This window comes from Saccopteryx leptura, chromosome 9, assembly GCF_036850995.1.
Source record: "Saccopteryx leptura isolate mSacLep1 chromosome 9, mSacLep1_pri_phased_curated, whole genome shotgun sequence".
NCBI lineage: Eukaryota > Metazoa > Chordata > Mammalia > Chiroptera > Emballonuridae > Saccopteryx > Saccopteryx leptura.
Genome location: NC_089511.1, coordinates 48,817,817 through 48,845,578, shown reverse-complemented (window position 1 = coordinate 48,845,578; position 27,762 = coordinate 48,817,817). Strand labels below are relative to the sequence as shown.

Genomic DNA, 27,762 nt, shown 5'->3' with positions numbered 1-27,762 from the left:
AGCAACCTCAGGTCCAAGCTGGTGACCTTTGCTCAAACCAGATGAGCCCACGCTCAAGCTGGCAACCTCGGGGTCTCGAACCTGGGTTCTCTACATCCCAGTCCAATGCTCTATCCACTGTGCCACCACCTGGTCAGGCAATAATGTGCTATTTTGATTATCATGGCTCTGTAGTATAATTTGAAGTCAGGTAGTGTGATACCTCTGGTTTCATTCTTTTTTCCTCAGGATTGGGTTTGGCTATTGGAGGTTTTTTATAGTTGCATACAAACCTGGGGATTTTTTAAATTCTATTTCTTTAAAAACTGACATTGGAATTTTAATGGAAATTGCATTAAATTTGTATATTGCTTTGAGTAATATAGTCATTTTAACTATGTTGATTCTTCCAATCCAAGAACATGGAATATTTTCCCATTTCATTATGTCTTTTTCAACTTTTTTTAATAATGCTTTGTAGTTTTCAGTGTATTGATCTTTCACATCCTTTGTTAAGTTTATTCTTATGCATTTTATTTTTGTTGCTGCATTTGTAAAAGAAATTGTTTTTTTTTCATTCATTTCCTAAACTTTCATTGTTGGTATATAGGAAAGCTATAGACTTTTGTATATTGATTTTGTATCCTGCAACTTTATTGTGTTGGTTTATTATTTCTAACATTTTTTTGGTGGAGTCTTTGGGGTTTTCTGTATACAAGATCAATGTCATCTGCAAAAAAGTGATACTTTTATTTCTTTCCTGATATGGATGCCTTTTATTTATTTCTCTTACCTGATTGCTCTGGCTAAAATTCCAGAACTATGTTGAATAGAAGTGGAAAGAGTGGGAAGCCTTGTCTTGTTACTGATTTTAGAGAAAAAGCCTTCAGTTTTTTATCCTTTAGTATGATATTGGCTAATGGTTTGTCATATATAGCCTTTATAATGTTGAGGTACTTTTCTTCTATACCCATTTTATTGAGTGTTTTAAACATAAATTGATGTTATATCTTATCAAATGCCTTTTTTGCATCTACTGATAGGACCATATGATTTTTGTCTTTTGTTTTTTTTATGTAACCTTGAAAATTGAGATCTGTGTTATAGGGCATCACTCAAAGCAAATGTATCCTCCCTGTAGACCATGGTAAAATGGTTACTGAAAATACTTGTACCTCTTTGGGAAAAGGGTTCCATAGAACTTCTAGGTCTTAACTGGCAATACCTTTGATACTATATAAAGAATTGATGTGCCCTGTTTGCCAAGAGTCCCAATGCTGTAAACGTAATACAGAACCTCCAAAAGATGCTTCTAATCATTCAAATTGCCAAGAACTCACTTGTGCTTTTCAATGGCTACTAGATTCAGCAATTAGAGAGCTCATTTGTTTTATATGATTTTAAGGGCAGCGGGAATAGATATGGAGATATTCTTAGGGATGAACAATTTGCTGACTAGCTATTCTTTTTTCTTACCTGCTAAGTGGGTAACCAGTGCTGAAGTATTAACTCTCAATGTTATTTCAGGACCTGGAAAGGGCATGTCAGAGCTGCATAAAGGATGACTGGCTCAGCAAATATTTATTGAATGCTGGGTACACACTCCTGTTATGCCTGATGTTAGTGTCTATCTCTTATTTTCGATTTTGGTCAGAATAAGAGTGACCAAGTGATAGGCAGTATGTATGATGGATAGTGACATGTATTCCCACCAAAGGAGAGAGCTTCTAATTCTGGAGAAAGCAGCAGACATTTCTGATATGCACACAGCATATCAATTCTTCAGCCCGTCAGACATTTAGATTGATCTGAGGAGGAACTATTAACAGTGGGGAAAAAATGGTGAAATCTTTTCTGAGGGAGCTCTAGGCAAAGAAAAATTCGCACCTTTTTGGAATAGTGTTGTCATGGTCCCAGATAAAAAGGACCAGAATGAAGTCTTTTCAAGCTCTCATCTGGCCCAACAAGTCTTTCCTGTCTCCTGCAAACCAAGGCTCACAAACTGTCTAAGAGTTACACAGCTTTACAAGACTCTTCTCAACTTGCAAAGGTTTTGAGATGCCTCCCAAATGATGAAAACCAGGCACTTATCAGGGAAGTGGAGCAGAGCACATCATTTTGAACCCTGGTTTCCAAGCCAGGCTGTTGACAGCTTCACTTCAGACCACAGTAAGGACTTTAAGATCCTTCAAAACAATTCAGTTCCAGAGAGAGAGCCTTTTCCTAATTCCCAGCTCTCTCAACGGATTAATATGGTTGCAGGTACTATGGAAACAGCAAGTTGAGCTTGCTTTATTTAAGGTCCAGAGAATGAGGAGTGCTGTCTTGATTCAAGATAGGGTTCTCAAGCAGAGGCAAGGCTTAGCCAACAAACTCTAAAATTCTGTGCAGGAACTAACCTGAAGAAACCCTAAAATTCCTACCTAATTTCATCCTAGATATTTTCAGAAAGTGCCTGTACTACCTTGACTGCAACTTCTCAGTAAAAAGCAGCCATGGATTTGTTCAAGCCAGAACTACACTGAGGTTGTAGGTTGTTGCAAAAGAGGTTGCAAAGTAAATGATAAAGTTAACATGCAACAAATCTACATACTTATCCCCCAGGTCAAGCCAGAGCCTCTCACCATCTAATATTCTTTTTATTCTTTCCCCTTCTCTGTTCCTTGCCCTCCTTATTGTTTCAGGAAGTCTGAAAATCTCTCCTCAATTAGACAAAGCAGTTTAGCTCTCCTCACTTCCACTCCCAAACTGGCATTTAATCTCCTAAAGGTGCTCTGTAGAAAAAAGAATTATTTCTTGAAAAGATTGTAGTTATAAATACCAGAAATTGGAGATTATTGCATTTAATTCAGCAGTTTCTTTATGAGACAATAGCTATACACCTAGTTACATGATCTTTGTTAATGGAGAGGTCAGAGGGACTGCGGCCATTTCCACATGTGAACCTCTGCCCACTTTCTAGTTCTTGCTATTCATGGCCTTCCTCACCTACTTACAAAACCAACAGAGTTTTTCCTTGCTGTTTTCCTTCTCAATTGGCAGAAGTGATGGCAGTCTTTGTCAGTTTTTCTGTTGCTTTCATCTATGACCTGTACATTTGGATCTATACATTTATTCATCATGAAGAGTATCTGATTCTCATTCCCTCTTTCCTTCCATGAATAGTAATGGATGAAAATGACATTCAGTCATCTTCACATCTGCCTCTTGTGCTCTGGACCAATTATTGGCCAACCTGAAGGTCTTTCCTAAATCTCAGCCTGCCAGCCACAAGTTAAGGCAATACCATGAATGAAAACATCACTCTCTCAGGGCAAGCTGAAGAGGATGGTGGAATGTAGACACAAAGAGAGACTTAGAAAATTTAATGTTTAAGAGTCACTTCTTAGTGTGGATGCTTTATACATCTGTAATTTGGAATTATTTTTAGTTACAGAAATCCCAGGCAGCTGTAGACTCCAGACTATCTTTACCCTTTTGCTCACTGCTTCTTGGACATTTTGTGACTAACATGCATCTATTGAACTTTTTAGCAGCCCCAGAGATAGTTAAATAATGAGTCATACTAAAGTTTCTTATTTATTCATGGATTTAAATGTTCCATAGCTGCTATCTTTCATTTCTTCACCAAAAGAGAGTTCTTTTAAAAGCCCATAATATTATCACCAGGCAACATAACTCTTCCTGGTTTTGATTGTAAATGTGAATTAATGCTCTCTCTGTATTGTATATATCAGTGCATCCATTTATATATATATCCTCCATCTCTGGCATATATATATATATATATATATATATATATATATATATAGGCTCTTATGTAACTCCAAGTTACTAATTCAACAGAGCCTCATGTGTCCTTCAGAATTCTCATTTGAATGGACTTCATTAAACCTTTATATTTTATGAGGGTGGGGATTATGGATCCTCAGTTTTTAGCAAAATGCCTGACACACAGAGGCATTCAATACATATTTATAAATAATTGCTAAACTGAATGAATTTAGAATAAAAAATATTTAAACCAAATATTTGTAAATGAATTTTTTCTGAAAGAAACTTCCATAAGATATATTTTCCCCAGGACTATGGTCCACAGGATATTTCCCTCCATCTCTGGCATTGACTTTCATACTGAGTTAACTTGCTTGGCAAGTGGGAAGACAGTGCTAATCTTGGTTGTGAATCATTTCCATTGAGGATACCTTGATGGGGAAACCAGAGGCTGAAACAAATCTGTGGTTTGTTTTTACTTTGTGTGCAAATGTTCTCCTTACATTGCATTTTTCTGGTTATGTCATTTTCTAAAGAAAATCCATTTTTGATTTTAGAAGTGGCAAATATTCAGTGAAATAAGATTAGTCTATTTTATAATCTGTGCTTATTAGTTAAATGACAGCAAATTGATATTTATTTTATATATGGTATATTCATATATATTCACATGTATTTTATATACACAGATAATTTATATATTTATATATTTTTGTATACACATATACACCCACACACATATATTTTTCCTTCCTGAGAGATCATCCCAGAATTTTGATATTATAATCATGTGATATTCTATCGCATCATTGTAATAATGGGATGGATATTTATAATTAGTATTTGAATGCAATTTATTGAATTATCTTAACAGATTTATAGAGACAATATAATTGAATTACAAATGACTACATTTATTATACAAAAGCCATAATGTCATGAATTTGAAACTTTGTAACTGTTTACTGTTGTCATTTTAAGAGGATGATTGCTATTCTGAGAGCTCTGCTTCTGGAGTCGGTACGGTTTTTTCATACTTATAAATTATTTCTTTTCCCCCTTTCCCCTTCTCCCTTTTTCTTCTTCTCCCTTTTAATTTTTTTTTGGTTTTGTTTTACTTATAAAGCATTACCTATCTGGATTACATTTTCTGAAAGTTTAAGGACAAATAATTCTACATTTATTCAAATCCTAAAGCGGACCACTTTGTGTTGTCAATTGCATGGCTATTTACTTGACTGGAATAACCAGGGACTCTCTTAAGTCAACACAGGTGTCTGGTTTCAAGGCCCTGGCCCATTCCAGTTATTTACAGGATTTCTTATTATGTTCCTGTCCATTATAAAGAGTTGATGTATTGTAATAAACAGCTATTTGAAATAACATTTCTGCATCTTTTGTAAAATACTGATTAAAGGCAATACATATTATATTAGTGTTTGTTTCTCAAGGATCCTAACAATAAAGTTGTAAAGCCAGAAGCCAGGGCCAGGGCCATGCAGGTTCGCATTGGATTCGGACAGTCGGTAAAGAAACAACGGAGCCAAGAACGGATGGGCTGTCATCTTTAATTCTAGCTTGTACCCGGCGGGCAAGTAAAAACACACACTGGGCTCCAAAACCCACTCACATTCAGTGCTCACAAAGCCACTGACTTATCCGAGTTTCCTAGAATCAAAGGTTTCTAGCTCACCAGCCTTATTCTCCTCAGTTCCCTATCTCCTTCCTTCTCCAGCGTCAAACTGCACAAACTGGCTTCTCACTCAGCACTCCACCATCTTGGCTGCTTCTCCTGGCCACATGGCCTCTTTCTGCTCTCTGCTCTGCTCCCTCTGCTCTCTCATGCTAATCATAATCTCAGGAACTAAGAGAGAGCAAGCTCTCGTTCTGCCCCCATTTTATAGTGTAGAAATCCAAACCTTTAATCCAATATACAAAACAGGGAAGTCTCTAATACAAAATCACTTCTCTGAGGCATGATTGGATTGTACCGCCCTACATCAAAAAGGGTAGGAAAGGCTTAATCCCAAAACCAAGCCCCAGGCTACAAGGATTCTGCCTGCCCACAGCCCACCCCAACACACATTAATATCACCTGGGCGACGGCCTCCTCTGGGCAGCGTCATCTTTAACAAAGTGAGCATAATATATTTTATCTGCCCAACAAAAGTCCTTACAGGTATAAATTCCATGTGATGAGAAAGTTTGTTTATCTGTTTTTTTCTTTTTGGATAGATTATTTCTTTTGATGAAATTTTGAAAGCTATGTAATTATGGTCATTGACTATCATATTTCTAGAGTTACAGATTGTATTGATTTCCTCAGATTCCTGCCTACTGGTCTTTTCTGATCATTAACACTTCCAGATGATGAACAGGGAAAGATGCTAAATTCTGAGTAATGATTTTCATGGTAAATTATATATTTTATTCAAGCTGCCCCGATTCCTATCTGCATGAGTAACAGAGGGCTGCATTCACCTAAATTAGGCTCATATATGTCTTTTGCTTTAGAAGTAGTACTCCAGCCTGCTGGGAACTACCAGTGTCTTGTGGAAGAAACCTACTACAGACACAAACTTCTGTCAAGAGGAAGAGAGGGAGGTCTGCCAAGGGAGGCAAATAAGACCTCCTGAATTTCTTTCTCCCTTAGCTTTTATTGATCAGAAGCAGAACAGAGGTAACAAGACCACAAGGGATGGAGGCCAGGTGATAAGGGAAATGAATGACTAATGGCCATTTTGCTGACATGGAGAAAGGGATAATTTGGGTCAGTACTTCTTTTCTTTTACTAATTAACATGTACAAAGGAAGGGGCAATCTAGAACCTCTAGGCTAATTTTCTATGCATTCCTTTGTGTTTGCATGCATTCCTTTGTGTTTACATAAAAGTCACCCACTCACACAGTTTCCTGGTGTTGGAATCCAAGAGACATTCACTCAGGACTTTTAAATAAAATTCACCAATCCAAGTCACAGAGGGTTCAAGGTTAGGTGGGTAATTCCCTACATTAGAGAATATAATACTGAAATTAAAGACTGGAATTACTAATTATAATAATAGGTACCCCAGACACTGCCTTATTATTAGGTAAATACCATGTGAAGCTCTTTATATGTTTAAACCATTTCATCTCTAAACCTTTAGGGGTAAAGTCAGTAGCATTTTGCAAACTTATCTGATGACAAAACCCCTTCCCAAAGAACATCTCAAGTTATTGGTGTTTCATTAAACACATTTTGGGAAACAGAAACTTAAGTGTATTTGTTAGCACCCAACACTATTTTTTTTTAATGTTTAATTATTGATTTCAGTGACAGAGAGAGAGAGAGATAGGAACATTGATCTGTTCCTGTATGTGTCCTGACTGGGGATCGAACTGGCAACCTCTGTGCTTCAGGACAATGCTCTAACTAACCAAGCTATCTGGCCAGGGCATACCCATAACTCTTGGTCCTTGAAGTTGAGTCTAGCATATCTTGAAAGTTAGCCCCTCTGCCTGAGGAGACTCTGATTCTGGTTTCCTGCATGTTTTGCCTAGTTCTGACACCTGACAAATGATTACTCCTTGACCTTTGTCTGGTTTAGGCTACTAATCCTTTATCCTCTGGTTCTCTTCAAGGCTGGTATGAAGTCGGTTGGCAATGGGGGAAGGTCATGTGAGGAACCAGGTCTGGGAACTTTGGCTGGAACCGCCCACACCCATGAGCACCAAAAGAAACTTCCCAGGAGCCCTTTGGAAAAAAACGTCTGTCTGTCAGCCAATGAAATTTCTCCAGGTCATATCAACTCGACCACCCTAACGACCCTATAAATTACCCCACGTGGATCCCCCCTGTCCCCGTGTGACTTCCCTGGCCCCGTCTCGTGGACCAGAGAACATTGTCCGTGAAGTGCTCTACTAAATAAAGCTTTTGCTATTCCACACTTGGTGGCTATGCCCTTCCTTCTTCCTCGGTGGGGAAAAATACCTTACAGTTGGGTAGACCCAACCCTGCCAGCCTTTGTCTATCTTGTTTATGACCCATCTTGACAGAAAAAAATTTTCATCTTTATTAGTTAAGTCTGTCTATTATGATATGAATTATTGATTCAATCAAACACCTCGAATAAGAGTGGGTATAGGAGAGTGTTAGTGACATAAAGAGACAACCCTTACTGGTCTGGTTAAATATCACCGTCAATAAAATACAGTAGAATTACACAGCATGTGGACACTTATGTTATGTGTATTCACCTGGACACACTTAGCATTCTGTCCCAAGTAGTGAGAAAAAAATAGTTTAAATGCAAAGCAGTTAGATAAGATGTTAAGGACCGCCATTACTAAAGACCTCCCATAATTTAAAACTTGCATAATCCAAGATTAATTTTCCATAAAACTGACACAGAAATGCAGGTATTTCTTTGTTGTTAGAAGTGGCACCATTATGGGCTAAATAGCAAAAACACAGTTTCCAATTGACCTGGCCCTTAAACTTTAAAATTGTGTGATTGTTAACACTAAAATATTTTTTTGTATTTCCATTATTTCAAATGTTGCCAATTGTGTGAGAATGTATTAATGTTTTTCTGCTATACTATTTCAAATTTGCATAACTCTGATTTTATAAATTGCTACTACATTGTGTAGTGTTGGCGCTTTCACCCACCAACTGACTCCATTTGCAAAAAGAATTTAATCTGTTAGGAAGTGTGACTGCTATTTCTTTCTTTCCTCAGTGCATTTCACAGTCGAAAATATCACTCTGTCCTATAAATGCAAACCAAGTGTTTCATCTAGCCTCACACACAAAAAAACTGAAATCTATTGAATGTTGGAAAAATACTAAATTTACTGCAAGTTACATCACTTTCCAAAATGTCATGTTGTTTTAAGGGATTTTCAAAGATAATTTTGAACATACACAGTTCTCCTTGTATGCCTCCCACATAAGATGTGACTCTACTTGAAGATTATAGGCATTATTTGTTGCCAACCCAGCACTCACTACTCTTGTTATTTCTTCTTAACTAAACCCTGTTTTATTTAGGTATCTACCCCTCATATGACTAAAGAAAAGGTTATCCTAATACCAGTTTTAGTGTACAAATCCTAATTTGACTAGGCTCATCACAGTTGTCCCCCACCTCACCAGTGATTCCTTTCAGATTGGTCAAGTAACCCAATTCTGACCAATGAGATACAAGATGAGGTCAGTTGAGGGGTTTCTGGAAAGATTTCCTTGATTCTTAGAAATAGAGAGAGACAGTCATAGTTCCTCTTCTTCCTAAATATGTTTTTGGGCCTGGATGTGACTCCAACAGTTACTGCCATCTTGCCACCAGTCCTCTGAGGATGGCAACGTCGAGAGTGGAAGAGAGAGCAGGGAAGGATAAATGCTAGGTCCCTGAAGATATTGCTTAGTTTTTGAATCAACCAATCCTGAAGCCTCCCTAGCTTTTTCTTCTTAGATAATGTATCAATAAGCTTGAGCTATCATAACAAAATATCAGAAACTGGGTGGCATAAACACCAGAAATGTATTTCTCTCAGTTCTAGAGGTTGAGAACTCCGTGATCAAAGTACCGATTGATTTGGTTCCTGGTGAGGACTCTTCCTGACTAGCAGACAGCTCACCGTTTCACCTAGTAACTCTCCTCACGTGGCCTTTCCTCTGTGTATACACAAGGGTAGTGAGAGAGTGAGCAGCTCTCTCTCCCTCAATTTATAAGGCCATCAATCCTATTGGGTTGAGATCTCACCCTTCTGGCCTCACTTAACTTTAATTACCTCCTAAAAGCCCTATCTTCAAGTATTATCACATTGAGGATTAAAGCTTCAACGTATGAATTTGGGGAGGATACAATTCAGTCTGTAGCTGATAATATAACAAGTGTCCTTATATTGTTTAAACAGTTTACATGGTTTTTATTCTGTTATAAATTGTTGAATATATCCTAACAGATATCATGTCTTTTGAAGCAATACACAAAGAATAGTGTCTAATTCATGACATATAACATGAAATGATCAAGAGCTATTTTCCTTTTCTTAGAACAAAGCAGCTGTAGAGTTAAAAATGATTAGTACATTGCTGTTACAGGGCATTTCATGAACTGCTGATTGTACATATATGTGGTATCATGTTAACATAAACAGTCTAGCCCTCAGGGAGTTTTAAGTTATAAAAGAAACATTTTTCTAAGATCATGTGCTGTGATATAAAACCACGCTCCAGCCCAGTCTGGCAAGCCGCGAGACATTAGTTGGTGATTTTATCAAGCAAGACTTTTAACTAATGGCTCAATGAATCCATCACTGCATCATAAAACACCATAACAGATTGAAATGATGATCCCTTTCAAGAATTTGTAATTCTAGATTACAATTTATTCCACGAAGAGCAGTATCTCAGGGATCACCACAATCCTACAAATAAGAATACATGTTCACCTTTATGCCTGAAATGAATCAGTTATGTTTATTCTTGTAATTCAAGTCTAATTTTTATAACTGTCTTCAAGAAAAAGGGTAGAGTGCAGATTTTATCCCATTCTAGTAAAGCTCTTATGAAACATTTTGTCTATCATTTAGTTACATTGTACACAAAGAAATTTTATGTAGTCTCCCAGAAGAAAATTTAATAAGTATAATTGTATTAAAGTAAAGGATTTTCAAAACATTGTAAAATGCACCTTTTTAGCCTGGGAAGTAGAAACAAGAGCAGTACTTACCACATTTTAAAAACAAAACCAACTAAACAAAAAACAACCCCCATCAAGAAACAAATGTTGAGAAATACATTTGCATATAGATGAATCCATATTAAAGCATAGAACTTAGGCCATTTTGAAATCTTAAACCTTCTAACACTATTTTCATGAACTCAGTAATACAAACCATGCTGTGAATGATCTTCTGAAAAACTTTGCTGGTTTCACTACGTATTTTATTATTGGCCAAATGAGACATTAAATTTTATCCCCTGCGGCTTGAGTTAAATGCTTGCTCTGTGCAGAATGGCAACACTCAATTAAACAGCATTTTTCATGATCTACACCCACCATTGTTACTGTATTTAAGGGAAATAATGGGGGTACTGACCTATATTGCGTTTCTTATTATCAATGGAGATGAAGCGTATGCAGGGATTACTGGTGATGTACTGCCCAGCCCAAGGGACATCAATCTTCGTGCCAACTTCATAAAAGAGGCCCAGAGCGTAGCGAGAGGAGTAGCTCACAGACTCCAGTTGCTGCCTTTGGCATTCACTAATTACTGTGGAAGAAAAAGTATAGGGCATCAAATTTGAAAATATCATTTTTCCTTTTAGTTACATCAAATACAAAAGTCCTTTAAACTAGTTCCAACTATTTCTACCAACTTATGATTCCATCTCACTTATGATGAATTTTGAAAGGTAATGTGGAATAATAGCATCAGCTTTCATTTCTTTTCAGACTGATGACTGACCTTGGCACAATTGCTTTTAGTAAGCTGAAAGTCCAAACCCTTTAGACTTCTATTCAAGGCTTTCAAAATTTGGCGCCAAGCTATTTTTCTAGCTTTGTTTCCTAGTTATTATCCTGGGACTGATTGGCAGCATTATAGAATCCATATACTGAGCATTTATTATGAGTCAGGGTCTTTGCCAAACACTTGATGTAAGCATTTCACTTTATTCTGACAACTGCTGTGTAAGGTAGCATATTATTCCCATGTGACAGCTGGAGAGACTGATACTCCATCCCCTAAGGACCTCTTCAATTCTTCCAGGTCATATAGAGGCTTGTCGGCTTGTCATCTTCCTGCCAATGGATTATAGTAGTGCCTTAAGTAAGGGTCCACACCTTAGTCATCTTCATTATAGGCCTCTACCCTACTCATTACAGGCACACCAAGGATGAAAGTATAAAGATTCAGAAAGGCAAACGCAGACATGCAAAGTTAGTTAAAATGTAAGAGGTAAATAATCGACAAATGGAAAAATACTGGGAAATGAATTAGGCAGGTCTGGTATGTGACATTGGTTAAGCTATTTAATTATTCTAATATAATGCTCTTGTCTATAAATGGCAATACTAATACAGGATAGATTAGTATGTTGTAGGGATTATATGAATAATGCATAGCACAGTGCTTGGTTGGCATAGAATAGTGTTCATTTCTTTTTCTATTACAGAGAAGAAATTATTTGGAAAATGAAACAATGGCGCATCCTGCGATGGAGAAGGAAGAGGTTTTCTTCACTTTTTAATCTCCATCTCCAATCTCCCTACCCTAAGTGGTCTCAGGGTACTGCTTGTTTATATATGGACAGCATTAATAATCTGAATTTCAGAGAAGGCCATAGTTCTATTCTGAAGGTTTAAGTGGGCCAATTCAGAAATGGAACATGAAAAAAAAATTTTCATTAAGCTCATGAAAAATATCCTAAAATATCTAATCTACAACAGTGGATAGACAGACCTCAAGGATGACAGCTCATGTTAGCTAAACCTTAGAGTGATTTTAGGAGGTCAAGAGAAGCAGGAAGAATATTCAATGAATTATTTAAGCACAGTAATAATCCTATATATACATTATCATAACATTATGGCGACAAAACATTTTTAGAACTAAGACCTCATTTAATCTTCACAGGAGCCCTGCAAGGTAGGTGTTTTTTACCATCCTCATTTTTCATTGTTAGGAAGCTGAGAGTCAGAGTGGTTAAGTAACTCGCCTTAGGTTACACAGCTCCCAACTCGAGGGGTCAAGATGAAGCCACAATTCCCCCGTTGGAGTCATGCACAGGCACTCATTACTCCATACTATCTCCTCCTGATCTGAGCTTCAAAATAAACTTTGGCATTGCTTTCTCCTTGGACATTAATAATTATTTTGCACTCAGAAGTATAAGCCTTCATTCCCTTTAACCATCATTTTCTGCTCACTAAAAGATATTAACGACTTGATGAACAAACGGTCTTCTGGCATTGGCCTCATTATACTCAATGTATTTGGACTTCATTTTATTATTTAATTTGCTTTAAAAGTTATGGCTTGGTGTTATGCTTAACTTCTTTCCAACGGGGAGGAGGTGAAGAAGACTAACACTGGCAGTTGAGCACATATTAGGCAGTTGAGCACATATTAGGGTCTTATTACTAAGTTTCCCATTTTTTCAATTAGAAAAACAAACCAACAAAACTTTGTAGTCAGCTATTTAATAACAAAAAGGGCCTAAAACTATCCTTTTTATAAAAAACAAAACACCCAAAAGTGAAAAGTCAACTAGGTTGTCAACCAAACTAGACCTCTCCCCTTCCCCACACACATTTGTACATTTAGCTAGTTTTTAGACAAGCTGCCAAGAGGCAAATCCCACTGGGTAGCCCTTTGAAAGGGTAACTGATAGCTACATAGAAACAGAAATTAATCGTAAACACCCCTGTCTGCTCTGTGGGGCTCTACAGTTCATTCTGAGAACAAGCAGGTGAATCTTCTGATGGAAACAATCTCAATTTCTAGACATATTCACTTACCCAAAAAATTCATCTTCAAGGACCTTAAAAGTTTTTGATACTTGAAGGACCCAACAAAATGTTCTGATTTTGTTTGGAAGTTTTTCTTATGCAAATGCCAAAGGAAGCATCCCTAGGTCCCAAATATATATACTGTATTTTTGGCAAGAAAAATATTAGGTTCTTTACTATCATGCGTATCATGTACTATTATGTGCCATCTATCCCCAAAAGAAGTCTCACATAAAAATTTCCAATTCAATGTAATGAATCTGGACATTATCCACTAGGATTATACAGTGTGTCCGTAAAGTCATGGTGCACTTTTGACCAGTCACAGAAAAGCAACAAAAGGCGATAGAAATGTGAAATCTGCACCAAATAAATGGAAAACTCTCCCAGTTTCATACATATTCAGTGCAGTTCGATGTGGGCTCACGCACAGATTTTCTAGGGCTCCTTAGGTAGCTATCCCGTATAGCCTCTACAGACTCGTCACTGACTGATGGCCTACCAGAACAGGGTTTCTCCACCAAACTGCCGGTTTCCTTCAACTGCTTATCCCACCGAGTAATGTTATTCCTATGTGGTGGTGCTTTGTTATAAACGCGCCGATATTCACGTTGCACTTTGGTCACGGATTCGAATTTAGCGAGCCACAGAACACACTGAACTTTCCTCTGTACCATCCACATCTGGACTGACATGGCTGTGGGCTGCTCCGCTGTATACACGGTGTTATGTCATCATCTGCGCATGCGCACATGCTGCCACATCGTCCTACAGAAACTGGGAGGGTTTTCCTTTTATTTGGTGCAGATTTCATATTTCTATCGTCTTTTGTTGCTTTCCTGTGACCGGTCAAAAGTGCACCATGACTTTACGGACACACTGTATAGTCTCTGTAAGTATACACACACACATACATATAATAACAAATATACTTTATGACTATGATGTGAGTAAAGTGGTTATAAATTGTCTTGAACAGGGTAGTTTACATTCCTACTTCCATCAGTCCGAAGACTCGTCCTTATCCCATTGTCCTTGTTCCTATGCCTGTGTGTGCATGCATGTGTGCATGTGCAGGTATGGCAGAGGTGAAGGACAGAGGGAGAAACAGGAAGTGGGGGAGGGAGAGAGAGAAGAAGAGCCTGACTGAGCTCCTGAAAACAGCAAGTAAGTAACTTCATTTTTTTTTTTTTTTTTTGTATTTTTCTGAAGCTGGAAACTGGGAGAGACAGTCAGACAGACTCCCGCATGCGCCCGACCGGGATCCACCCGGCATGCCCACCAGGGGCGACGCTCTGCCCACCAGGGGGCGATGCTCTGCTCCTCCGGGGCGTCGCTCTGCTGCGACCAGAGCCACTCTAGCGCCTGGGGCAGAGGCCAAGGAGCCATCCCCAGCGCCCAGGCCATCTTTGCTCCAATGGAGCCTTGGCTGCGGGAGGGGAAGAGAGAGACAGAGAGGAAGGAGGGGGGGGAGTGGAGAAGCAAATGGGCACTTCTCCTATGTGCCCTGGCCAGGAATCGAACCCGGATCCCCCGCACGCCAGGCCGACGCTCTACCGCTGAGCCAACCGGCCAGGGCCAGTAACTTCATTTTTTGTTTCCTAATGTAATTCCATTCTTTTTTAGTTTCCTAATCTATAAAAGAAGGCTAACCATATGCATTCTGCTATTTCCTATGTGTTTTGGTGATGATCTCATTTGTTCCTTTCTTCATCCATTCATTCATTCATTGTCTACCTTATGCTAGACACTATTCTAGATTTTAAAGCTATAAAGCAGAAGGATAAAGTCCCCTATCCAGGTAGCTTATATATTAGTGGTGGAAAGACCAATTATAAATAAGTAACCTGCTAACTGGTACATCTGTAGGTGATAAAAATGATAAAAACTATAAGGAAAACTAGAGCAAGGTACAGGAATAGAAGTGACAATGTGGGTAGTAAGACTATTTTATATAGGCTGTCCGCGGTATATGTCTCCTCTGAGAATTTCATTCTGATTGACATGTGAAGTTACTAGCAGTTATGAACCAAGGACAGATATGACTTGGCCTCTGTTTTATAAATTATTCTGGCTACTGGGGAAAACTGTAGGGCTGCTACAGAGGAGTTAGGGCAAACAGCTTGGCAGTGGTTTTGGATTAGAGAGAATAGAGGAGGTCAGGAGTGTGGGGACATGTTGGATGAAATATATATATATGCGTGTATATGTATAAATAGATACATTTACATTATATTTTACATATGTGTGTGCCTGTATGTTTGGATATATATGTCACACACATATATACCTATATCCCATGTAACTTTTAATTTGGGTTTAACATGCATACAGAAAAGTATGCCTTGATGGCTTTTCACAAAGTGAACACATCAGTATAATCACTGGCTATATTAAAAAACAGATCATTACTAGAACCCCAGAAGTTACCCTCTCCCCCTTTTCAAGCACTCCTTGCCAAATATAATCAGTAATCCTGAATTCTAGCATTATAAATTAGTTTACCTGGTTTTGAAAGTCATATGAGGAGAACGATGCAGTATCTTTCCTTTGTGCCTGGCTTCTCTTTCTTAATACTATGCTTTTGCTATTTATAAATGTTGTTACATGCAGTTGTAGTTATTTGTATTAACGTGGGTAAATATTGCTTATATGTGTATATGATACTGTATTGATCTATTCTACTGTCTGATGGACATATGGATTGCTTGTAGTTTTTGGTGATTACAAAGAATATCTACATATGTTTCTCTTGGGTTATATGTACCCGGTACTGGAATTCCTGGATCATGGGGTTCCCTTATATTTAGCTTTAGTTGATACTGTCCAGTGGCTTTCTAAAGTGATTGTACCAATTTGTACTATCACTTGAGGTGTATAAAAGTTCAGTTGCTCTATATCTTGGTCTACATTCACGACTACCTGCCTTTTAATTTGGGATGTAGTGATGTCACATTGTGGTTTTAATTTGCATTTCATAATAACTAATATTTAGAAACCTTCAAAGTTTTGTTTTGTTTTTATAAATTTTTATTAATGTTGATGGGATGACATTAATAATTCAGAGTACATATATTCAAAGAAAACATGTCTAGGTTATCTTGTCATTAAATTATGTTGCATACCCCTCAACCAGAGTAAGATTGTCCTCCGTCACCCTCTGTCTAGTTTTCTCTGTGCTCCTCCCCCTCCCCCTAACTCTCTCCCTCCCTCCCTCCTGCGTCCTCCCTCCCCCCACCCCTGGTAACCACCACTCTCTTGTCCATGTCTCTTAGTCTCGTTTTTATGTTCCACCAATGTATGGAATCATGTAGTTCTTGTTTTTTTCTGATTTACTTATTTCACTCCGTATAATGTTATCAAGATCCCACCATTTTGCTGTAAATGATCTGATGTCATCATTTCTTATGGCTGAGTAGTATTCCATAGTGTATATGTGCCACATCTTCTTTATCCAGTCTTCTATTGAAGGGTTTTTTGGTTGTTTCCATGTCTTGGCCACTGTGAACAGTGCTGCAATGAACATGGGGCTACATGTGTCTTTATGTATCAATGATTCTGAGGTTTTGGGGTATATACCCAGTAGAGGGATTGCTGGGTCATAAGGTAGTTCTATTTTCAGTTTTTTGAGGAACCACCATACTTTCCTCCATAATGGTTGTACTACTTTACATTCCCACCAACAGTGAATGAGGGTTCCTTTTTCTCCACAGCCTCTCCAACATTTGCTATTACCCGTCTTGTTGATAATAGCTAATCTAACAGGGGTGAGGTGGTATCTCATTGTAGTTTTGATTTGCATTTCTCTAATAACTAATGAAGCTGAGCATCTTTTCATATATCTGTTGGCCATTTGTATTTCTTCCTGGGAGAAGTGTCTGTTCATGTCCTCTTCCCATTTTTTTATTGGATTGTTTGTTTGTTTGTTGTTGAGTTTTATGAGTTCTTTGTAAATTTTGGATATTAGGCCCTTATCTGAGCTGTTGTTTGAAAATATCAGTTCCCATTTAGTTGGCTGTCTGTTTATTTTGATATCAGTTTCTCTTGCTGAGCAAAAACTTTTTATTCTGATGTAGTCCCATTCATTTATCTTTGCCTTCACATCTCTTGCCATTGGAGTCAAGTTCATAAAATGTTCTTTAAAACCCAGGTCCATGAGTTTAGTGCCTATGTCTTCTTCTATGTACTTTATTGAAACCTTCAATGTTTCTTTGGATATCCTTTTGTGATTGCCTGTTCAAATCTTTGTTGATTTTTCTTTTGAGTTGTCTGCCTTTTTCTTATTGCTTTTTAGGAGGTTTTTAGAAATTCAGGATATGAGTCATATATGAATAGTAAAACTCTCTTCTCCTCACTCAATGGCCTGCATTTTCACTCTCTAATCACGTGGTCTGATGAACAGAGTTTTAATTTTAATTTAGTAAAATTTATCTTTTCCATTTATAGTTAGCACATGTGTCTTGTTTAAGAATCCTTTGCCTCCACCAAGGCCTTAAAGATATTTTCTTATTTATTTATTTTGAAAGCTTTATTGATTTACCCTGCACAGGATTTTGTATATATTTTTGAAGGTTAAGCAGCCAGGATTCCTGTTGGCTTGGAAAGGTGGTGTGAGGAAAAGACACCAAATGAAAAATAGATGGGACATTACCTCTCACTTATTCTAGTTAAATCAATAACAGCTTTATTGTTCTATAATTTTTGAAGTTATACTATTAAAATAAGACACTAGATTATAAGCAACTTGAAGCAAAGACTGTGCTACATGAGCTTTGTATGTCCAGGTCCCAAGACAATGATTGGTACAATTTGGGTATTCAATACATGTTAATGAATACATCCTCATTTTAGGATATTTGGAAAGTACAGAAAGGCATAAAAAGGCAAAAGAAAAACAATTACCATATTCTCATTATTCAGAGAAACAACTATTAACATTTTGACTTTTTTCTTCTACTTTAATCTTTAAACATGGTTGTGATCATATGATACATACATTGTGCAAACTGATTTCTTGCTTAGCATATGACAAAACACCTCACTGTAAACATAATTTTTAATGCTTCCATAAAAATTGATGTAAAGGATGCTGTGTAATTTAACCATTCCATTAATGTTGGACATTTATTTCCTTTTTGTCTGTTATAATTAAAGCTGTTGTACATATCCATGTGTCTAGATCTTTATCTATGTTTCTAATTATTTCCTTAAGACAGAATGTTGGAAGTGAAATTACTATTAAATTGATTTTCAGAAAGACTGCACCAATTTACACTTCCACTAACAGTGCATGAAAGACCCATTTCATTGTACTCTTGCCTGTGAGGCTTAATATACATACAAAAAAACTATCATTTTTTCTTGATAATTTAATAGGAGAAACAGATTTCTTTCTTTCTTTCTTTCTTTCTTTCTTTCTTTCTTTCTTTCTTTCTTTCTTTCTTTCTTTCTTTCTTTCTTTCTTTTTAGCAAGAGGGAGACACAGAGAAAGAGACAGATAAGGACAGACAGACAGGAAGGGGGAGAGATGAGAAGAATCAATTCTTCATTGCAGCACCTTAGTTGTTTACTGATTGCTTTTTCATGTGTGCTTGACGGGGGGGGGGGGGGGGGGGGGGGCTGGAGCCAGTGACCTCTTACTCAAGTTAGCGACCTTGGCCTCAAGCCAGCGACCTTGGCCTCAAGCCAGTGACCATGGGATCATATCCATGATCCCAAGCTCAAGCCAGCAACCCTGCACTCAAGCTGGCAACCTTGGGGCTTCGAACCTGTGTCCTTTGTGTCCCAGGCTGATGCTCTATCCACTGCACCACCACCTGGTCAGGCATCATTTTGTTTTTAATATCTCTTTCTTTAACAACCAGGGAGACTAAAGATTCTTCATATGTCTACTAACCTGTATGTATTTTCTCTTTTGAAAACAATCTGTTCATATCATTTTGTTAATTGGTCTGTTGGATTCTCCATGTTTGTAAGTAGAAATGGGTGGTGTATTATAGAGATTCTGTAGTTATTGTGTTATACTTTTCTTATGTGCTTTTTACTTTGTAGTATTGTATACATTATGAAATTTGTGTAGAGACTCTATCAGTTGTTTTCTTCCTTTCTTGTGTATGTGTTCATATGTCTGCCGCACTCACGGCTCTTTCTCTCTTACCTTTTCTCCTTCCCTATCTTTTCTGTTTAAACACTTAGAGACTAAAACTTGATTTGTGCTAGTTATTCTTGCTCCCCACAATCTACCTCCTGCCCTTCACTGCTCTGCTCTGTGCCTGGGTGACTGCCCTCTTTATGGGTTGAATTCCCTGGAGCGCTGGTTTCTGGATTGCTTTGGCAAATGAGAGGCGGAGGCCAGAGTCTGCAGAGTGGAAGGAGAGAGACTGGAATATTGATTCCTTCTGCTCCTTCCTGCTTTGTCAGGTGCTGGCAATGCTGAGTTCCTCTACAGTTGAAGTTCTTTTTAGGTAGCTCTTATTTCAGGATGGGGTATTGGATATCTGTCACCCATTTAGGCCTAATGGTTTTCTGTTGTTACTGTCCTGAGGTGTCACAACATTCTTTCTTTTTTTGTTTTTTGTATTTTTCTGAAGTGAGAAGCAGGAAGGCTGAGAGACAGACTCCCTCATGTGCCTGACTGGGATCCACTTGCATGCCCACCAGAAGGCGATACTCTGCCCATCTGAGGTGTTGCTGTTGTAACCAGAGCCATTCTAGCGCCTGAGGTGGAGGCCATGGAGCCATCCTCAGTGCCCAGGCCAACTTTTGCTCCAATGAAGCCTTGGCTGCGGGAGAGGAAGAGAGAGATAGAGAGAAAGGAAAGGGGGAAGTGTGGAGAAGCAGATGGGTGCTTCTCCTACTTGCCCTGGCTGGGAATTGAACCTGGGACTTCCACACTCCAGGCTGATGCTCTAACACTGAGCCAACCAGCCAGGGCCACAATATCCTTTGTTGGTTGCCTTAACCCTAACCTCTGTTCTGTAAGTGGTTTTTTATTAAATTTTTCCAGGTAAACCTTTTTGAATACACCATCTGTTTCCTGTTGGGACCTTGACTGAAACAACATTTATATTTTTTTCTAGCTTCTTCTAGAAATGCACTCTGTGGCAAAGCATAATACATTCTACTCTGACAGAGTGAGTAAGATCAACTTTTCAGACAAAGTCCTTGGGCCAAGGAGTATTCTGAGTGAGAATATTTTGTAATTCATGAAGGTCTGTGTTTTCTTAAGTAAACAAAGTACTGCTCTCAATTGTATTTTTCTTCATCTAATGCTGACTCTTTTGTCATGAAAACAAATATTTCAATATTGATAGTAAAACTAACACCTTTTAGCACAAACATGGCATTCGCCATCAATATTGTAGTTCACGGTAAATGTTACTTAAACTGACAGTTGGTGCTCAAAGCCTTAATCTCCTTCCAGAAGTTTTGTTGTTTATAACTAATTACAGAAGATTGTTAAATTCTTGATTTGGCACTGTATGTGAAGAATTTCAAATCAGGGACAGCTGAAGTTGAAAGTCAACTTGTATTATAAGCATTTAGGCTCTGCAGCAGAGAACACTGGCTGTTCTTGATTTACTTATATTGCTTTTATCTTTTATGTTGAATTCCATGAACATCAAGAAATTTCATGCACCAATTCAACTCCTCACGTTAGACCATCCAGTTCCGTGGGTACATGAAACTAATAGTATTTTAACCAGAATAGCTGGTGGCTCTTTACTCAAAGTGGCTGTAGAAACAGTGCTGAAAGACCCATTTTCCATAAATAGTTCTAGCAGGCCAGTGCAGAGTTTGAACTTTTACCATTCATGAGTCATTTCTTTCGTGTAAAAGCACCACAGAATTAGTCTTGTTTCACTTCACCTGGAATAAATTGAATGTTCACTTGGACTCTATAGGCATAGAAGTCATTAAGCCTGGAAGCACAGTTTCAAAAATAGTTTTGGCAAGCAATAAATCTAGAGTTCATTGGTGACAGGCTTCAGCAGTTATATATCTATGTGGAATTTCCCTGAGGAAAGACTTCTTTCATCCTGAGAAGCATCTCTGAAGTCAGAAAAATTTGAGTTTGAATTCTCATTCTAACATTTATCAGTGTGACCTTGGTTAAATTGCTTAATACTTCTAAGCATCTGTTTTCCTGTAAGACGAGAATAATAATTGTGCCTGCTTAAAGGATTATTAAGAAAATTAAATGAGATAATAGTAAGTGCTTACTTAGCACAATGCATGACAGTTAAGTGTATTGTAAAACTCTAACACTATAGTTCTTGAATTTAAAAGCCATTAGGGGTGTCTGTGTGTATACACCATCCTTTAGAAAAAGTTTTTTTTTAAGCCCTAAAGACATCCTAACATTCAAGCCCATCAGGGTATTACTAAATTAAAGAAATCTCTGGCTAGTAAAGTATATTGGATACACTTCACTTTTCAGAGCAAAAGGTAAAAATAATAATTATAATAATAATAATAATAATAATTTTTTTTTAAAAAGTAAGGAGTGTTAAAGATGCCAAAAAACATCTCAGACAGTCATTTTTGAAAAATTAATATAAATTGTGGAATTCTTTACCTATCTAATAGAGAATGCTGAGTGTTGGAAGATTTGTATTATGAAAGGAATGAGAATCCATATTTCGGGTCATGTTACCTCTAGAATGCCAGTAGTAGATTCTCTCAATCCTAATCATACCCCAGGGCTGTATAAAAACAAAAGGTGCCAAAGAAAGGGGTTTCTCTATAGTGTCTTTTGGTTACTTGACAAAAAATAGTTTGATGAAAGTTTAGAATTAAGCTGGTTTCCATATCAGTGGCCAAGACATGGAAACAACCAAAAAGCCCTTCAATAGATGACTGGATAAAGAAGATGTGGTACATGTATACTATGGAATACTACTCAGCCATAAGAAATGATGACATTGGATCATTTACAATAACATGGATGGACCTTGATAACATTATACGGAGTGAAGTAAGTAAATCAGAAAAAACTAAGAACTGCATGATTCCATACATAGGTGGGACATAAAAACGAGACTAAAAGACATGGACAAGAGTGTGGTGGTTGTGGGGGGAGAGAAGAGGGAGGGAGAGGGGAGAAGGAAGGGGCACAAAGAAAACCAGGTAGAAGGTGACAGAAGACAATTTGACTTTGGGTGATGGGTATGCAACATAATTAAATGTCAAAATAACCTGGAGATGTTTTCTCTGAATATATGTACCCTGATTTATGAATGTCACCCCATTAAAATTAATTTTTAAAAAAGCTGGTTTTATACTCATGTGCTTAGGGAGAATACTAGTTATTACCTCAATACAAACTTTAATGAGTACGTTCCATCGAGTTACTATGCGTAGCAGTTTTTTGAAAGTTATTAGAATGTATTAAAACATGTTAGGGCAGTTAAGTTCATAACTAGTCAGAGAAGTTTATCCTAACTTTTGCGGGAGACTCCCAACTTTTATGGGAGACTGACAATCAAGGCAATAAGTAGAATTGAAAAGGGAAGACAAGAACATAAAGACACCTAAAGTTTCTAAAATACAATAGTACTTAACCCTTTGAGTAGTTTTTCATGCTCACTGACCCCCAGGAGTGAGTTTTTTTTCAAAAAATAAAATTAGTTACAGTTTTATTAACTTAAAATCATGTTTGTTTGATAAACAATTTATGGAAACAAGAAGAACATACATTTGCCTTTTTTTAATGTTGCCTTACACATTAAAAATTTTTGTATGATCATACTCTGGATGGTCAGGAGGTATGAGGGCGTACATGGACGTTCGTAATACTCATTAATTGATCATACCTTTATCTTATTTTGTTTCCAGTAAGAAAAAGAATGAAATATTATTTTAAGCGCAAGGTCTTAGGCTTCTATGATGAAGCAGGCAACCCTGCCACACTGGGGTTGATTTCATGCTAAAATGTCTTTGCAATACCATGAAGGCCCAAAATGTTAGTGCTGTTATCAGCATCTAAGACAAGTCAGGCCCCTTCCCCTCCCCGAGCAGTCCTGAAAAGATTTCTGATCCTTACTGTCTGTCTCCCCATCCCCCAAATCATAAAGAACAGTCTGAAAAAGACAATGTTTCCTCCCACCTCTCTGCTTCTACTGCCTTCTTGCCTCTCTGTTCCAGTGGCCTTTGCAAAAGAGTATTTAACTATACAATGTGGCTATAGCTGGCTTTTCATAAAGCCTTTTGACTTTCTCCCAATTGCAGCAAGTCTCTGCTGCTTTTACAAACTCACTTTCCACTCTTCTCTGTATCTAGATGGAGGTCCTGGGACACTAAAATGATAGTCCATTGTTTCTATAGCAACTAGTTCTAACCACAGGATTAGACAAATAAACATTTTTAAATGTAGGATCTGTTTTCTGAAAGAATATGAGATTACTTAACTCAAATATTGTTTGCTGTAGGTCCACTGTACATCTAGCACTGTGCCAGTCACTTTAAAATGCCTCTTCACAAAACACTTAGCAGAGTCTACGGTAGATTTCAGATTGAGGCATAAAATAATTTTACCCTGGTTATTATCAATTTTATCCTTCAGAAGCTTCTCTTTGGACTTCAGACTAGAATGTAGTTGGCTTTCCTGTTCTCTTTATAGGACATATAAAGTAAGTCTGGAAACCACAATAGTAAGATTGGAAAATGCTAGCATTATTTCCATGCCCTCTAAACTTTTACACTAGTATAACATCATTCTTTTTGTAGGAAAAATGCTGAGTTTCAGATGAGAAAGAATATGAAAAATAAAGTATTGTGTGTGCTATTATATAGAACGTCACAGAACAGCATACATGTTTTACAGCTGCTCTCTCCTGCCACCCATTTAATTACCTTATGGCCAAGCCATTCGTGAGCAATATAGTAATTTTAAAATTCATAGTAATAAAAACTTTATTACATGTCACCTCATATTTTTATACAGATATATATATCACTAGAGTTATTTTATACCAAGGCAATGACTCAGCGAATTAATATTCTAATTCAAAGCTTTTATAGTTTTAAAAGTAAGAAAGTGATGTTTGCAAGGATCTGGAATCTGTGGTATTGAGACTAAATGTCTGAATTTGGTGGTTTAAGCTCTAGGATACTCAGAAATCTGGTCATCTTGTACTTTGTGAATCCCCTAGCTTTTCTATTTACATAACAGCAACTGCCCACACTGCTTAGCTAAAGCCAAAGCAAATAAACTGAACTTGGGGAAAAAACTGTAATGGCACCAGATTTCATTTAGTGGAAGCCTACAGTACTTTACTTACATTAAAATTAGTATGCTCTCATAACCAACAAAAATCTCAATCTGATGAAATAAGCACAGTTATTTTTGATCTTCATAGTAACTTATCTTTTCTTGGTAATGTTTTTAAAGTTTCTTTTATTAATAAGCTAGTTGGTACATTAGTAAAATATTGTTTGGTATTTTTGTTTCATTTCCATTTTATTCATGCTTTTTATTGAACTATAAATTTTTACTGCCAGGTTTCAATCCTTTCTCCCTATTTTTCTTCTGATCTTTATATCATTGCAAATGTTTAATTTGGAAAATGTCATGACAGAGATTATCCTTAACTGAACACTTGCATTTCTGAGCTTCGGCAAACATTTTTATGTGTATACAGGTGCATATCAATATAATGCGATATACACGGTTCAACTCACTCAGCTTTAGTTTCCTTATCTGTTTAGTAGTATGACCTAGCTTAAAGGATTATTATGAAGATTAGACACTTTATATTCTAAATGTTATTTTAAAGTTTTAGAAATATTTTAAATATTATGTGTGTTCATATATATATGAACAAACTGGGGGGGCATATATATATATATATATATATATGAACAAACTGGGGGGGCAAATAAAAAATAATGGTAGCGCCCTGGCCTGTTGGCTCAGCGGTAGAGCATCAGCCCAGCATGTGGAAGTCCAGGGTTCGATTCCTGGCCAAGGCACACAGGAGAAATGTCCATCTGCTTCTCTATCCTTCTCCCTCTCCTTCCTTCTCTCCTTCCCCTCCCGCAGCCAAGGCTCCACTGGAGCAAAGTTGGCCCAGGTGCTGAGGATGGCTCCATGGCCTCTGCCTCAGGCACTAGAATGTCTCTGGTTACAACAGAGCAATGCCCCAGATGGGCAGAGCATCGCCCCCTGGTGGGCATGCCGGGTGGATCCCGGTCAGGCGCATGCAGGAGTCTGTCTGACTGCCTCCCTGCTTCTAACTTTGGAAAAATACACACACACACACACACACACACACACACACACACACAAAATTATATATATATATATAATAGTAGCAATGGTTGTGGTTATTGTTGCAAGAAAAGGGATGATCATGATATCCTTAACTGGCATATGTTGATACCATTGTTGAGAAGATTTAGATTTAGAAATGGGAGTAAAGAAGAAGGGAAATAATTTTTTGCTAGCTCATCTCTGGAAAGGCATAATTTTTATATCCAATTTTATAGCCTCAAGGTATTTGCTTCTGCTCTATAACTTCAAACATTTTATCAAAAAGTTAGTTAAAATATTTTTAACAGGTGTTTGTTTTTTACTAGGTATTATTATTAATCAAAATTAGTATACATTTTAACTCTAATGAAGTTAACCAAAGCACCTCTAAAGCCTGGAACACTGTAAGCATTTTTCTTCCATTTTGTGACATATTCCAGACCCATGAGTCTACCATTTGCAGAGTCAGGAACAAATTCCTCCTTCTCTTTCCTGCCCTAACACACCCACCTCACACACCTGTTTATTCTTTGCTTGCAGGTAAATGTGTACATCTGCTAAGGTGAGATCTCCAGGATGGGATGACAAATAGGATCTTGTCACTGCATTATTTAAAAAGCAAATTCCAAAAATCAAACATTTTCCCATACTGTGTCTGCTTAGGAACATTAAAATGGAGATAGTTTTATTGATTCCAAGAACATTTGGAGGAAAATTATTGGGTTACCTGCTGAAATCTTTTCAGACATATCCAGTTTCACCCTAGGTTGTGGGTATGAGTACGAGAATTCCATTGCAGATCCTCTTCGTGAGCTTCCACACAATCCACCTTGCCTTTGCCTCCAACTTAAGCGACAAACTGGCTGTCCTGGTCAGATGGACAACTGATGGCTTACTCTTGCCACCGCCTTTCCTAAGCTACAAACCCAGATGACTTCCTCCCACTGGCCTTCCTTCTTATCAAAGGTGTCCTATGATCACATGAATATCTCTTCTTAGCTCACCAGTTATCTTCTCTGCCCTTTCTCTTTTATTCTATTCATGAACAAGACATGGGCCCATACCCCAACAATAGAAGAGAATAACTCCTTGCCCCTAAAATAAACTGAAATTGGCTTTAATAGTTGTTAATAGAGAGACAAGAAAAGCCACATACTTTGTAGTGTAATAAGAAGTAATATAAGAACATAACTTGTAAGAGTTCCCTGAAGTTCCCTTCAGAATCTCACAAAAGACTACATCAACCTCCTCATCTGGCTTTTCTTTAATAACCAGTGTTCAGGATAAATAGAACAACTACATTGTTCTCTATCTTATGAGCAAATAGATAGTATTTCTATTAAGTTAACAATAAATAAGCTTTTGTGGACAAGACTGAGGCAGCAGATTAGAACATTGGTTCTCTGGGAATACACATTCCTAATTTTAAAAGAATAAAATATTATCAACAAAGAGTTTATAAACTGAGCTCTGCCCGAAGTAGGAACTGATTTATGCTCTGCTTTCTCACTCGGTCCCAATTTCACTGTGCTAGCCTGTCCTCTTGCATCAAGACTCAGGGACAGGGTGCAAAAGAAGAAAATCAACATAGGCATCCCATAAAAAAAAATTAATTCACCTCTATTTCAAATAATGCTTACTGAGAAATTGAATTGAATGATGCAGCAAATAAAATATTTATTTCTTATATGCAATATAGATGAGTCAATGTCACTCTGAAAATTTTCACTTTTTAATTTGTTAACTTAGTGTTTGTATTTTATTGGCATTTGCAAAAGGATCATCTACTATTCTCTTGCAAGTGTCAAAAAGGTGATGTGGGCAAAGCAGCATTTACTGTTACTCCAGCACTGCTGGAGAAAGCATGCAGTCTCCATCGTTCTCTACGAGTCCCTGAATCCCCTGCTTTTATTTTTATGGTGGCAGGTACCAAATCTGGGTGAGATTATAAATTTGCATTACCGTGCATGCAACAATCCAATTGTTTGAAAGATGTGCAAATCTTTTCCTACATACTGTGTAGTTAACTATACAATTATCATTATGTAAATATCACAGATACAGTAAATACACATAAATTTATATATTCACATTAGTTTTAAAAGAACCTAGATAGCTTTGATAAAGAACACTTATTTTCTTGTTGAAAAAAATTTTTCTCTATTCTAATAGTTTTGGTAAAAATGTTACCCTATAAGCTAATGCACTTTACATATAAAAACAATGTAATAATTTAAACTTCACTAGAAATATC

The 27,762-nt window shown here is 37.3% G+C and overlaps 1 protein-coding gene across 2 annotated transcripts in view; it reads right to left on the bottom strand.

The window, feature by feature from the left end:
• Positions 1-27,762, bottom strand: part of RNLS (renalase, FAD dependent amine oxidase) — a 325,381-nt gene that overhangs the window by 68,388 nt on the left and 229,231 nt on the right. Inside the window, exon 5 of one of the 2 annotated variants that reach the window (XM_066349564.1) lies at positions 10,842-11,015. The exons of the other annotated variant lie outside the window; for it this stretch is intronic. Coding sequence (XP_066205661.1) covers positions 10,842-11,015 — 174 coding nt within the window. The remainder of the gene's footprint in view (positions 1-10,841; positions 11,016-27,762) is intronic. 2 annotated transcript variants of the gene reach the window in all.